Source organism: Corythoichthys intestinalis, chromosome 18, assembly GCF_030265065.1.
Source record: "Corythoichthys intestinalis isolate RoL2023-P3 chromosome 18, ASM3026506v1, whole genome shotgun sequence".
Lineage (NCBI taxonomy): Eukaryota > Metazoa > Chordata > Actinopteri > Syngnathiformes > Syngnathidae > Corythoichthys > Corythoichthys intestinalis.
In genome coordinates, this window is record NC_080412.1 from 19,233,500 (window position 1) to 19,247,203 (window position 13,704).

Here is a 13,704-nt window from a genome sequence, read left to right on the forward strand (position 1 = left end):
TAACTGCTGATCCGTATATCAGGTATCTGGCATTCATGGTACAAAATCAGTTTTACGGTAAGAGAAGATGCACTTCTTTAGCTGCAAAAACACAAATGTTTTTCCAGATTAAAACAAACAAACAGTGGATTCACTTGTTTTAAAGATCTGCATTTACAATACTTCACACTTGGTATTTTCTAACTGTCGACTATAAATGTTCGAATGTTAACATATACAAATTCTCGCCAGCTTTGCACCCATCCAGTTTGTGATTATTCGTGAAACACAATCTGGTCGCTCACTCAAACTTGTCCTTCTTCAGTTTCAGTTTAGCTCATCGTATGAATGTCCATGTAGGAGTGGCCTCTCAGTGGACCATCTCACCTCTGCGAGCCAGGCAACGCTAACAAGGTTTTCATAACAGGACAAGAGGAATCAGATGAACTGTCACAATGAGACCGCCATCAACATGGACGACATTGGCTCTCTTCTTTGTTATTCAGGAGACAGCAAGACCTTGCACAGGTACGGAACATTGTTTTAATCATTACTGTTTGAAAGGCTATGATAAATCCTATTAGGGTATAATTTAATCTACTGGACTGTCTCAGAAAATTAGAATACACAATATTCTAATTTTTTGAGACAGTCCTGTGTATATATACAGGACTGTCTCAGGAAATTAGAATACACAATATTCTAATTTCCTGAGACAGTCAGGAAATTAGAATATTATGTATTCCTGAGACAGTCAGGAAATTAGAATATTGTGTATTCTAATTTCCTGAGACAGTCCTGTATATATACACAGGACTGTCCCAAAAAATTAGAATATTGTGTATTCTAATTTCCTGAGACAGTCCAGTATTTAACTATGTAACATATGTAAAACAAACAAACAAACAAACAAACAAAAAAAGATATATACATATAAAAAGTTTTTTTATATATAGAATTTTCCTTGAAACTGTCAGCTGAATTCCTCCAAAAAAAACCCTCTTCCTATGATAGTACAAAAGATGTTTACATTTTCTCAATAGCTTTGGTACTTTTCTTAGACCAGACTTGCAATTTTCAAAACTACATGTTCAATCCTCACAACATCGCATCACTAGTACACATCCAAAAAGTAGTTTCTCATTCCTTTGAGCAAGTTGCAGATGTTTTTGTGACTCCACGCAAATGATTTTGTACAATTCTCTGCTGTTTCCTACATTTTTAGTTGCATCTGCCGTGACGGTCAAAATAGATGATCATGGGTCTCTATTGAATAGTCTCACCACCCACAACATCTAGTTATTACTTCATTCCATAACACTTTACATGCAAAATGGATGAACATATTGTCAGCATATGTCAACATGGGTGTCCTTATTTCTGAGCATTTTCATTACTTTTTTGACGTCACTTATTTTAACCCGCCAAAATTTGTAATAGTTTGGGACAATGTGAGTTTCCACCGTGCCAATATAATAGGGAATGGGTTGCAAGTTTGCAACCCACAACAGAATGGTAAGGAAGTTCCTACCACTATACTCCCCATTCCTCAATCCCATAGAAGAATTTTTCTCCACATGGAGACGGCAAGTGTATGAAGCGCCAGCCTCACAATCAGATGACTCTCCTGGATACCATGAATGCAGCATGCAGTGACATCACAGCAGATGCCTGCAGAGGCTGGGTAAGGCATTGAACAGGATTCTGTCCACGCTGTATAGCAAGAGAGGACATCTGTTGTGACATGGATGAAAATTTGTGCCCAAACAGAGAGGAATGTCAAGATGTGGAGAAAGAATGGGTAAATAATCCTGACAGTATTTGAAGTTTAGTTGTGCCGATTGTCTTATGTTCACATTTCTTATTTTGGTCTGTCAAGACATTGTAAATACGGTATAAGTGTAAAGTGAATCTTGTCCAGTCTCTTGCAATCAATCCCCCACACACAAAGGTGCAACTTGCAATTTTAATAAAAATTTACGTACACCATCTTCAGAATCAGAGCCTTCCACCAAAGTAGCTGTTCAATTGAGAGCATGACTAAGCAATTTGATCTTGTCTGTACACAATGAAACAAGGACTTTTCATTCTGACAGCACTGACATGTCCATTGACACAGAAATTTAATTTTGAGCGATAGACGAAGTATTTTGCCCCGAAAACTGGCTTTTGCACATAATCAATCTTGTTTTGCTACTTGTGCGATGTTGTGAGGATTGAAAAAGTAGTTTTGAGAATTTCAATTCTGATCTGAGTAAGCAATTGAGAAAAACTGTAAAAAATTTCAGTGAAGAAACTGAGCAGCAACGCAGGCCGATTCTCCAATGCCACATTGGTGCGTCTTTCCGAGTTTTTGAGTGCGGGCTACAAGAAAGGGGTGCGACCGGTAAAAGACTGGCGGACGTCAACGCTGGTGGCCATCGACCTGATGGTTTACTCCATCCTCAATGTGGTGAGGATGTGTCGTGCCGTCTAAAGAGTAGAAGTACACTGTTAAATTTTCTATTAGATGAATGCCAACATAAGAATGAGTTCAAACATGTGCTCGCTCTTTTGTCAATGATTCAACAGGATGAGAAGAACCAAGTTTTGACAACGTATGTGTGGTACAGACAGGTGAACTGACAAACTGCAGAGTTGCTCTAATTATCAGTGCTATTAAATGTTATGCTGTGGTTAAGCTTCTTCCGTTTTTGAACATTCTAGTCATGGACAGATGAATTCCTTGTTTGGAATCCTGAAGACTTTGACGAGGTCAAACAAGTTTCTCTACCAACTGCCAACGTGTGGGTGCCGGACATCCTCATTAACGAGTTGTAAGACTGATACTCTCTATCGTCTGTTCCGCTCTTGCCAGCAGATTTGTTGACATTTGCGATATCTCTTGTCAAAACAGCGTCGATGTAGGGAAGTCTCCTGACATACCGTATGTCTACGTGACCCATGATGGGCTGGTGCGCAACTACAAACCAATCCAGGTGGTCACCGCCTGCACGCTCAACATCTACAACTTCCCTTTTGACGTCCAGAAATGCAGCCTGACCTTCCAGAGCTGGCTCCATACAAGTACGACCACTCATTCCAATCACCCGTAACAATCAAATAATTTCAAAGCTTTACGTTTGGCTCATGCTGCTCCTGAGTACAGTCACTTGCCGTGAACTCCATTTGATAAATAACCCAAATCGAAGATTCCCAGGGTTCTCAACATTCCCAAGTCCGAGCTTCATGTTTTGTCCACCCCTGCTGGGACTTGTGCTCAGAAAGCAGAGAGCTCACCGATGGGGCGAGTTGTTGCCATGACGGTCGCACGCTGCTCCTGATATTGTGTTCGATCGGCAGTTGATGACATCAACATCACATTGATGCGCAGTCCCGAGGAGCTGAGGGAGGACAAGAGCGTCTTCATGAACCAAGGAGAGTGGGAGCTGCTACACATTCTGTCCAACTACAAGATCTTCAGCGTGGACAATGATGACTACTATGCTGAAATGAAGTTTCATGTGAGTTGATCACCATGCACTTCTGCTTCCAGTTATCCATGATTAAGACACCCTTTACAACATTTCTACTGATTTTTCAAGAACCACAAAAAAGTACGTTCTATGATTCAACACAAAACCCAGCAAATTAAAGAATAGACTCTCTTCTTTTACAACAAGAAAAGTATAATTCACTCTGTTCCCATTTGTCAGTAATCAGCATTTTTATTTTATTTTATTTATTTTACATAATACAGCCATTTCTATAGGGCGGAAAACACAGACAAGACAGAAAAAGCAGTTTCTGTTCTTGCACTCCTCTTTAAAAGAAACTGCTGTATTTTAAGCCAAAACAACTGTTGTGTTTGATAGAACAATATGTCTATATGCTGCCATAGCAGATTCATGGCGCATTAAGCCCCCGAACAATTTTTAATTTGTCCGTTTTACCCTGAAAACCCACGTTTACAGACGTTGCATAACCGCTTTTGTTTCGAACTAGCCATTAAACGAAGGTAAATAATTATATTTATTATTCAAAATGTCTGTCGTTTTTAGCTTAGAATCATTAATTGATGTCTCATATTTCGTTTAAAAAACGACTTTGAAAAACTTATTCATTCACATATTTTAAACTTTTAAACAAATTATTTCACAATGTAAAAAATTGCGTCTGTGAAAAAGTCACAGATATCTACCTCATAACAATCGCTTAATGTTTTTTTTTTTTTTTTTTTTTTTTTTGTTACCGTCGCATTTTCTCCGATATGTTAGATGATAAATAATCGATCCAAACAAAGAAAAATTGGGGGAAAAAAAAACGTTTAAAAGGGTAAGTATATGAAAATCTCGACCACTCCTTGATGTCTGCGATTTTTGCATCGCGACCGTTGTTATATTACCATGTTTCACCTTGAAGTATTTCCTTGTAACAACAAAATCCATATAAGCCCTTCCGCATTTGGCAACTGTAATATTATTTGTAATTTCACCACATTTTAAGTCACTCAAGTGGCCGGTTTATCAATCTACACCTCACGTCAACACAGGCTGCAGAGATTATAATTTTGTCCACCAATGATCAACGAAGAGATAAGAACAAACATACAATCATACAATCAAAGTCACATGACTGCAATTTATATATAAAGATGAAGATAGGGGCATTACAGTCGCTCATTTGTGAACAGGTGGTGATCCGTAGACGTCCATTATTCTACACGGTCAACTTGTTGCTGCCCAGCATCTTCTTAATGGTCATGGACATCGTGGGCTTCTTTTTACCACCTGACAGCGGCGAGAGAGTTTCCTTCAAGATCACCTTGCTGCTGGGATACTCAGTCTTCCTCATCATTGTGTCTGACACTCTGCCCGCCACCGCAATTGGAACACCACTAATTGGTGACGTCTGCACGTGTCTCTCTGTTGTCCGATGTCGCATCTGTTTTACCTCACCTGTGTTGTAGGAGTCTATTTTGTCGTGTGCATGGCCCTACTGGTGATCAGCCTGACGGAAACGGTGCTGATCGTACGACTGGTCCACAAGCAGGATCTGCAGCCCCCCGTTCCTCATTGGTTGAGGTACCTTGTCTTGGAGAGAGCCCCAGCTATGTTCTGCATCCACAACAAGCACCGACTGTGCTCCAGGCTGTCTTCCCAGGCCTCCGATATGGATGACTACAAGGACAACAACTATGGAGCTGGTGAGCTTTTTTACTGTAAATTGAATTTGCAACACCCTTTTTTTTCATGACACAATGACATTCTAGTTCAGTGTTTTCAGAGATGGTAAACCCCAACTCAACTGCGGCCTGCGACAGTTTTTGATTGGCCTGTAAGAAATTAGGAAAATATCATTGAATATGGTCCGAACAATAAGATTGAATTCAGTATACATTCTGTTGCACTTCTCAGCTTTTACACTAGATGGAGCTAGTCACTTAAAAAGTGCCTCTCCATTAGCGCAGAGGTCAAAATCTGAAAACATGTTGAAATCAATGTAGGAAACTAGAATTTCAGTATTTTGTTTTACAGAACATTAAAAAACTGATGAAAAATGATCCATTGTGATCATTTGAGCTATCTTGGTTGTGTTTTGTCTTTGTTGCTATCACAGTTCTGCAAAGTTTGTTTCAGTGATGTCAATTTATATAAATACTATGAAACATATACACAGTATATATACATATACAGTACTTACATCACTGTATTTAGTAATATCCTAAAACCTCTGGGTTATTTTGTTGCTTGACATTTTAGAGTCAAAATGAGTTGGACATCTATCACCATCACTGGCAGCCAATATATTAATACTTAAAAATAAAAATACATACCTGATCTTTTTTTTTTTTTTTTTTTACCTGATTTCAACCTATGTAAAATGATGTGATCGGGCTCGATTTCCGAAATCATTATCGAATTAGGAATATTCCTAACATATACCCACACACACATACATACGCAGATACTGTATATGGCGGAAAACACTCAGGTGAGTTGAAGTTCCACTCTGAGACCCCCAATTTGGCCAGATTTCAAAATTGTCCGATATACACGTGTGATCATCATTGGAAAGCTCAAAATCTCAATTTTCTTGGGGAAGAACATTTTTTGAACAGCAGGGCATTTAAAAAAACAAACAAAAAAAAAACAGCGAAACCCTAACTGGAGGTGAGAGTATGAGAGAGCATAATTAAAGACGCCATGATTTTAATGAGATATTATCGCGTACTTACCTTGTTTCATTCCAAAAACTCTGTGTAGCAGGTCTTACCGAGTGTCAAGACATCGCTGTGAATGGCCACAGCCAGACTTTTTGGGGATTTTATGGGCGAAACACAGTAATATAACAAGGGTCGCAATGCAGAAATCGCAGACATCAAGGAATGGTCGAGATTTTCTTTTTCAAATATTTACCCTTTTAAATGTTTTTTCAATCATTCTTTGTTTGGATCGATTATTTATCATCTAAAATAATGGGGAAAATGCAACTGTAACAAAAAAAAAAAAAAAATACAGCAGTTTATTTTACAGAGGGCTGCAAGAGCACCAGAGCTTTTTCAGCCTCGTATTTTATATATATGGTGGAAAATACAAGGGTGAAAAAGCTATATTATATATATATATATATATATATATATATATATATATATATATATATATATATATATATATATATATATGTACAGGCCTAAAGTTTGGACACACCTTCTCATTTGTGCATTTTCTTTATTTTCATGACTATTTACATTGCAAATTCTCACTGAAGGTAATAAAACTATGAATTAACACGTGGAATTATGTGCTTAGCAAAAAAAGGTGAAACAACTAAAAACTAGGGCTGTCAAAATTATCGCGTTAACGCACGGTAATTAATTTTTAAAATTAATCACGTTAAAATATTTGACGCAATTAACGCACATGTCCCGTCCAGAAAGTATTTTGCCTTTTGGTAAGTTTTACAGCAAGACTTTTTGTGCTGTCCAACAGCGAACTCTTGTGGTCGCTTTGCGACATGGTTTATTGTTTTCTTGCCAGTTCATTATGGCTGCACGACGTCTCGGGCTGATAATGTTGTGCTTATATGATCCTTGGACAAGATTTGTCCATAAGTATGGTTGTTGTAAAGAATGTACATATTATGTTAGTAAGCGAAATGTTATATTTTTTGTATGAGACGCTTTTTGTTTATGTTTAGTGAACCTGTATAGCGTGCTAAGCTAACGTTGTTGCTAATGCAATGCTTGTGTACTTTTTGTAGTTTTACAACTGTCTAAAGAGGACAATGGTTTGAGGCCATTTTGTTAATAAATCAGATGAAAAAGGAAGAAGTCTAATTATTAAGGCGTCGTTCACTAGCTGTCTAGCTTTGGAAAAAGTAGACGCTTCGGAGTGAGTACAGCATAGACAGATTTAAATGACAGTAGAGTGAAATGCCCACTACAGTCTTTATGTACCGTATGTTGAATGTATATATGCATCTTGTGTCTTATCTTTCCATTCCGACAATTTATTTTAAAGAATATATATATAATTTACAGAAAAATATGGCATATTTTATAGATGGTTTGAATTGCGATCAATTGCGATTAATTACGATTAATTAATTTTTAAGCTGTAATTAACTCGATTAAAAATTTTAATCGTTTGACAGCCCTACTAAAAACGTATATAATTTTAGTATCTTTAAAGTAGCCACCTTTTGTTACGATTACTTTTTTGCACACTCTTGCCATTCTCTTGATAAGCTTCAAGAGGAAGTCACCTAAAATGGTTTTTGACTTCACAGGCATGCTTTTTTAGTGTTGATTAGTGGAATTTATTGCTTTATCAATGGGGTTGGGACCTTCATTTGTGTTGCATTGAATGAGGTGTGTCCAAACTTTTGGCCTGTACTGTGCATATATATATATATAGTATACACACACACACAAACATATAGTCATGTGAAAAAATTAGGACACCACATTAAATATTCAGTTCTTCATTAAGAAATGTTCACATATCAATGTCTGATCTATTACATTTTACGAAAGTTTAAAAAAAATATTTTTTTCAGTTTTAATTGTTTAGTTCTATTACTTGAATCTCCCAAGATTATTAGAATTGATATTAAATATGCATATGACCAAACATGTTAGAAAACACACAGGCTTCCATAGAGTGTCCTAATTTTGTCACATGACTGTATATCATACATATCAGTGCTGGACGATATGACGTATACTGTATATTGTCATGTTTAACAAATAAATGTCGAATGATTTCAAGTTGGTCCTTGCATCATTCGACTTTTCTGAAAGTGGCCCTCGGAGAAAAAAGTGTATCCACCCCTGATCTATCTCCATTCCCATTAGCCCAGTGTACCCTCCATCACACTTGCGAGATCGGTCGGCAGCACCAGAGGGAGGCGGCCCTGCTGGCACGGATCCCGCCCCCTTCCAGAGACCCGTCGCCGCCCATCGTGAGCGACATCTTGCAGGAGGTGACGGCAATCCGCAGCTTCCTAGAGAAGCGGGACCGTGGTAATGAAGTGGCCAAGGAGTGGCTGCAGGTGGGCTACGTTTTGGATGTGCTACTCTTCAGGGTCTACTTGGTGGCCGTAGTGGCCTACAGCATCACGCTGTGCACACTTTGGTCTGTATGGCAGGTGGCCTGACACCGTTTGTTGCTCCGCAAGTGGAAATGACACGGCAGTTGGCCAAAGGTCAGAGAGATTTACATGAGAACACAACAGGTACTGCATCCATGGAGTTGGTATCCAAGAGTGTCAAAAACAAATCATTCATGTCACTCTTGACAAGTCATTGCAAATACCTGAAGTGATATACAGCATATATTTACTACAATTACTTCATGGTCATGCATTACTTTGGTAAAAGAAAAGGAAATACTGTGCCATGATTTGACATTGTATGCTTTTGTCCATTGTAATTCTTTATAAAATACACAAATGACATGAATGTGTATACAGCTATGATGTCCAAACCAGAACATTATTAATACCCAAATGGCTAATGAATCTTGTGATGTTTAAATCCTCCAATAAATCCCCTTCTGTAAATATTCTGTAGTTCTCCTATATAGCCAAGGTGGGGCGCTGTGTACTACCACATTGAAGCCGTTTAAACTGAGACATTGTTCCTGAAGGATTTTAACTGAGGATATGTTAACCATTGATTTTGGAGAGTTGGAAATTATTTGTCCAAATGACAATGTGAATTGAAATAATTTCAGTGTACATATACATGGATGCATATGAACGTCAATGATTTAATAAAATACATAAAGAGTCAAATTAAAATGGTGTTTGAGGTATTCCGAAAAATCACATCTCAGATCCCCACAAAGGGCCATGTTCCGGTTGTCACTCAATAGGTCACACCACTTAACGACACAGGGAATCCCTAACATGTCCAATATAAACCTGCGTTTTCTCCACTTAAACATTGATGGAACAGATTGAGACAAATTTTGGCTCAAATTGTACATTTTTTGGGAAGTAAACCATAATGGGGAGGGGTCAAAGGTCTAGGCAAAAGGCCATCAAGACGTTGAATGACGCACATTCCTGCGCACCTTTGGCCCTTCCTTCCTTATAAACCACAATAACATCAAAGTATAAGTTGTGACCACGTTTTTAAGACATCTTTTCTCTCACTTCCTTTCAAAACAACCTCAAAATACAAAAGACAACCAAACTAATGGCGTCAGTATTACTTCCAAAAACTGACATACAATCTGAGGTGTTAACTGATTTCAAAAATTCATTTAAGTTCGGAGAAGTTTAAAGTTATTAGCATTAGTGAGCACTGTTGCCTGGGATCCAGTTACATTATACTGGATTATAAATTTTGGCGAAATTATGACACAGCTCACCTGTCAAGGTGCTAAATTGTGCTGTACATGTTAAAATCAAAAACATTATGTTATTTAGTTTTTATTTTTTAGTTCAGTCCCACAGAGGTTGACAGTTTTTGCTTGTCAGCCTCCAGGTGTGCGTGCAATGCAGTCCACAAATATTCATACAGTTCTCAGAGAATCAGTTGTTTTTGTCTTATGTCGCAACCCCCACCCCCCAAAAAATAAAGTCTATTTATTATTTGAATTTATATTTTAGAAATGATCACTTAATCTACATTAGTTCAGTTTACAAACATAAACATGCACCTTTGTTTTTTCAGGAATGGAACATTTGCAGCTTTCTATGGAAATGTAAATTTGAAGTTTGACTCCTGTATTTTTCGGACTATAAATTGCAGGGTTTTTTTTTTTCGTTGTTTGGCTGGGGGGGAGACGTATACTCTGGAGCAAATTTTGTGCAAAATTATTAGCACAATATAACATAATTTCATATCTTATTTTGTTGTTTTGGAGTGACACTGGTGGTTTGGTAAACTTGTTAGCATGTTCTTTATGCTAAACTTACAGTGAAGAAAATAAGTATTTGAACACCCTGATATTTTGCAAGTTCTCCCACTTAGAAATCATGGAGGCATAGGCGGATCTACTATTCAGCCGAATTAGGCGATCGCCTTAGGCCCCCAACCAGTAGGGGGCCCCCAACCAGCGGCCCTTGCCCCAACGGCGAGAGCTTGGGCCACCGGAGCCAGCAGCACCCCCAACTATTCGTCAAGAATAATCATGTCAGCATACCAAACAAATAACAAAACAAAAAAGAAAGCCATTTGAATGCTGCATTTATATTATCTCACCCCCCCCCCCCCCCCCCCCACACACACACACACTATAATGGACTGTTCCATGGCGACGGACTGAGTATCAATCGCTTAGCTTCATTTAGCACTGTTTAGCTTTGCTTAGCTCCGTGTAGCATCGCTTAGCTGTTCGTTAGCTTCACTTAGCTCTCCTGCGTTTTTCACGCCACTAAGCTCGCTATTTTTACAGCTCACTTGCTACTTTGCACGTCGGCTAGCGTTTATTTCTAACACAAGAGCGAACGTGCTCTCCAAGAGAGCCAAAGGGTAGTGAGGGAGAAGTTGAGAACAGGCCGCTAATGCCTCTGTTAACCTTCTTCTTCTTCTTCACACCGAACATAAAATACACGACAGCACAACCTGTGGCGAAACAATGCAGTACAGTTCCAATCAGTCATACAATAACACTCAACAGCTGGTTAACAGCATTTGCTAACGAGAAAAAATTAAATCTATTAGTGACACCACCAGCAATGACGAAGAATGTTTTTTTACGGAGTATAAAGCTTTCGGTTAGCGGTTTAGCGAACTTACCTCCGGTGAACATTTCAGAATAAAAGCACATCATGTTCGTCATATAAATAACGATTTCTAGAGTTAATCCCACATACTTCAGAATTAATATTATAATATGTTGAGTAAATACAACAGAATTTAGATCCTACATTAAGAATAGCTTTCAAATGACACTCTTTATGACAAATATGATTGGCAATGAATAATTATTATAATTTTTATACTACTATTATATATAGTAGTATACTATAATTATAATGCAAGAATTTTTTAAAGAACTGTTATGAATAATGTTGGAAAGGCAAAGTCAGTGTTCTGAATCTGTTTACTTTCCATTCTTTTGCACTAGTAAACGCTATCAGCATTTAACCTCATTGTTTATTTGTGATTAATTATTGTTATTTACATGATTATTTGTACTTTAATAAAGAAAGCGTCAACAAAAATGTCATTGCTAATTTAGTAAAAAAAAAAAAAAAAAAAAAAAAAAAGAAAATTATTAGATTAGTGGACTAATAGTAAAACTAGTCGGCTGACTAATCAGGAGAAAATTTGTTGTTAAGGACAGCCCTAGTGTACCGGAACATATTTCCTCCACACCCTTCTCACCTTTTTAACCCCTGACCCATGAAGAGGGACCCTGGATATGTTCGCCTTAGGCCCCAAAATTGCCAAGTCCGCCACTGCATGGTGGGGGTCTGAAATTTTTATCATAGGTGCATGTCCACTGTGAGAGATAATCTAAAACGAAAAATCCAGAAATCACAATGTATAATTTTTTTAACAATTCATTTGTGTGGCACAGCTGAAAATAAGTTTTTGAACACCTGAGAAAACGGAAGTTCATATTTGGTACAGTAGCCTTTGTTTGCAATTACAGAGGTCAAACGTTTCCTGTAGTTTTTCACCAGGTTTGCACACACTGCAGGAGGGATCTTGGCCCACCCATCAGTAAAGTTTCTGGGCTGTCGCTGAGAAACACAGAGTTTAAGCTGCCTCCAAAGGCTTTCTATTGGGTTTAGGTCTGAAGACCGGCTAGGCTATGCTAAAAGCTTGTTATGCTTCTTACGGGGCCACTCCTTGGTTTTCCTGGCTGTGTGCTTCGGGTCATTGTCATGTTGGAAGACTCAGGCATGGCCCATCTTCAATGCTCTGACTGAAGGAAGGAGGTTGTTCCCCAAAATCTCACAATACAGGGCCCCAGTCATCCTCTCTTTAATGCACCCCCATGCTTGACAGTAAGGATTGGTGTTCTTGAGATAGTACTCATTAGGGGTGTGCCATCTTGGGCACCCCACGATTCGATTCGATTACGATTCAGGGTGCTACGATTCCATTATTGAACGATGATCGCGGTTATCACGATTATCACAATTATCGATGCATCGTACATTACTAATTATTAGAGTCGCCAAACAAATTTATGTCCATTACTTATTTAAAATATCCTAATGATTCAACGGGAACGATGGAAACATGCCCATACAAAAAGCTTCCCTTAAACTGCTTTTTTTTTCACAAGAAAGTGCAAAAACATTAATCATTATAAAGGCTGTACTTATTTCTCTACCCAACAATACAATAAAATTTACACAGGTGGAATGATTTCCTCATTTTCTGGAAGTGTCTTTCTTTTAACCAATATACTTTGTTTTCACAGATTTCTGTACTATTTTGCATGTTTGTAGTGTTACCGCTGTACTTATGGTTTTACACGTTCTGCATATGAAATACACGTTAGCACATTAGCTAATTAGCTTAACGCTCAGCGCTAACTGTTAACATTTAAAAAACAACAACAAAAGCTAAACAGCAGAAGAGGGTTTGTGTACTCACCTCTTATAGACGCACACGGGTCTTAGCAACACACTCAGGACATTTTTAAATTGACATGACTTGATACTACTGCTGCACAACTGAAAGACAAGGAGCAATGAACTATCTCTCTCCCCCTCTCACTCTAAAAAATAACTTGCGCAGAGAAGCGCGACTGGCTGTCTCATACCTACCTGTCTCATACACAAATTTATTTTCCAGTCTTTTGAAAAGGAGTATGTCTCTCGCTCAGTAACCGGCAGCATCCATCATAACAATGTGCGTGCGTCTGTTAAAAATGTCCGGGCGGCAAACGTGTCTTGAATTTCGTTCCACTACTAGCAGCTGTCATAAAGTTATTAGGGAAAATCATTGTTTTTGAACATTCATGAATCGTAATCGAATCGTCACGTGTCGAATCGCAATGCATCTAATAATCGATTTTTTGGAACTCCCTTAGTACTCATCATTCTTCTTCCTCCAAAAACGGTCAGAGGAATTGTGACCACAAAGTTCTATTTTACTCTCATCTCATCTGATCTCATCGAATGGTCATAGGCAAACTTAAGACGGGCCTTGACATGTGCTGGTTTAAGCAGGCGAACCTACCGTGCCATGCATGATTTCAAACCATGACGTCTAGTGTATTACTGACAGTAACCTTGGAAACGGTGGTCCCAGCTCTTTTCAGGTCA

General features: G+C 38.3%; 1 protein-coding gene across 1 annotated transcript; it reads left to right on the forward strand.

Moving 5' to 3' along the window:
- The first annotated feature begins 403 nt into the window (after window positions 1-403).
- On the forward strand, window positions 404-8,682 carry htr3a (5-hydroxytryptamine (serotonin) receptor 3A). The gene is made up of 10 exons (XM_057820444.1): window positions 404-507; window positions 2,268-2,431; window positions 2,551-2,595; window positions 2,686-2,795; window positions 2,876-3,045; window positions 3,322-3,482; window positions 4,652-4,862; window positions 4,928-5,061; window positions 5,541-5,553; window positions 8,264-8,682. The coding sequence occupies exons 1-10, from the start codon at window positions 435-437 to the stop codon at window positions 8,617-8,619; spliced, it is 1,437 nt and encodes a 478-aa protein (XP_057676427.1). The 5' UTR covers window positions 404-434; the 3' UTR covers window positions 8,620-8,682.
- The last annotated feature ends 5,022 nt before the right edge of the window (window positions 8,683-13,704 follow it).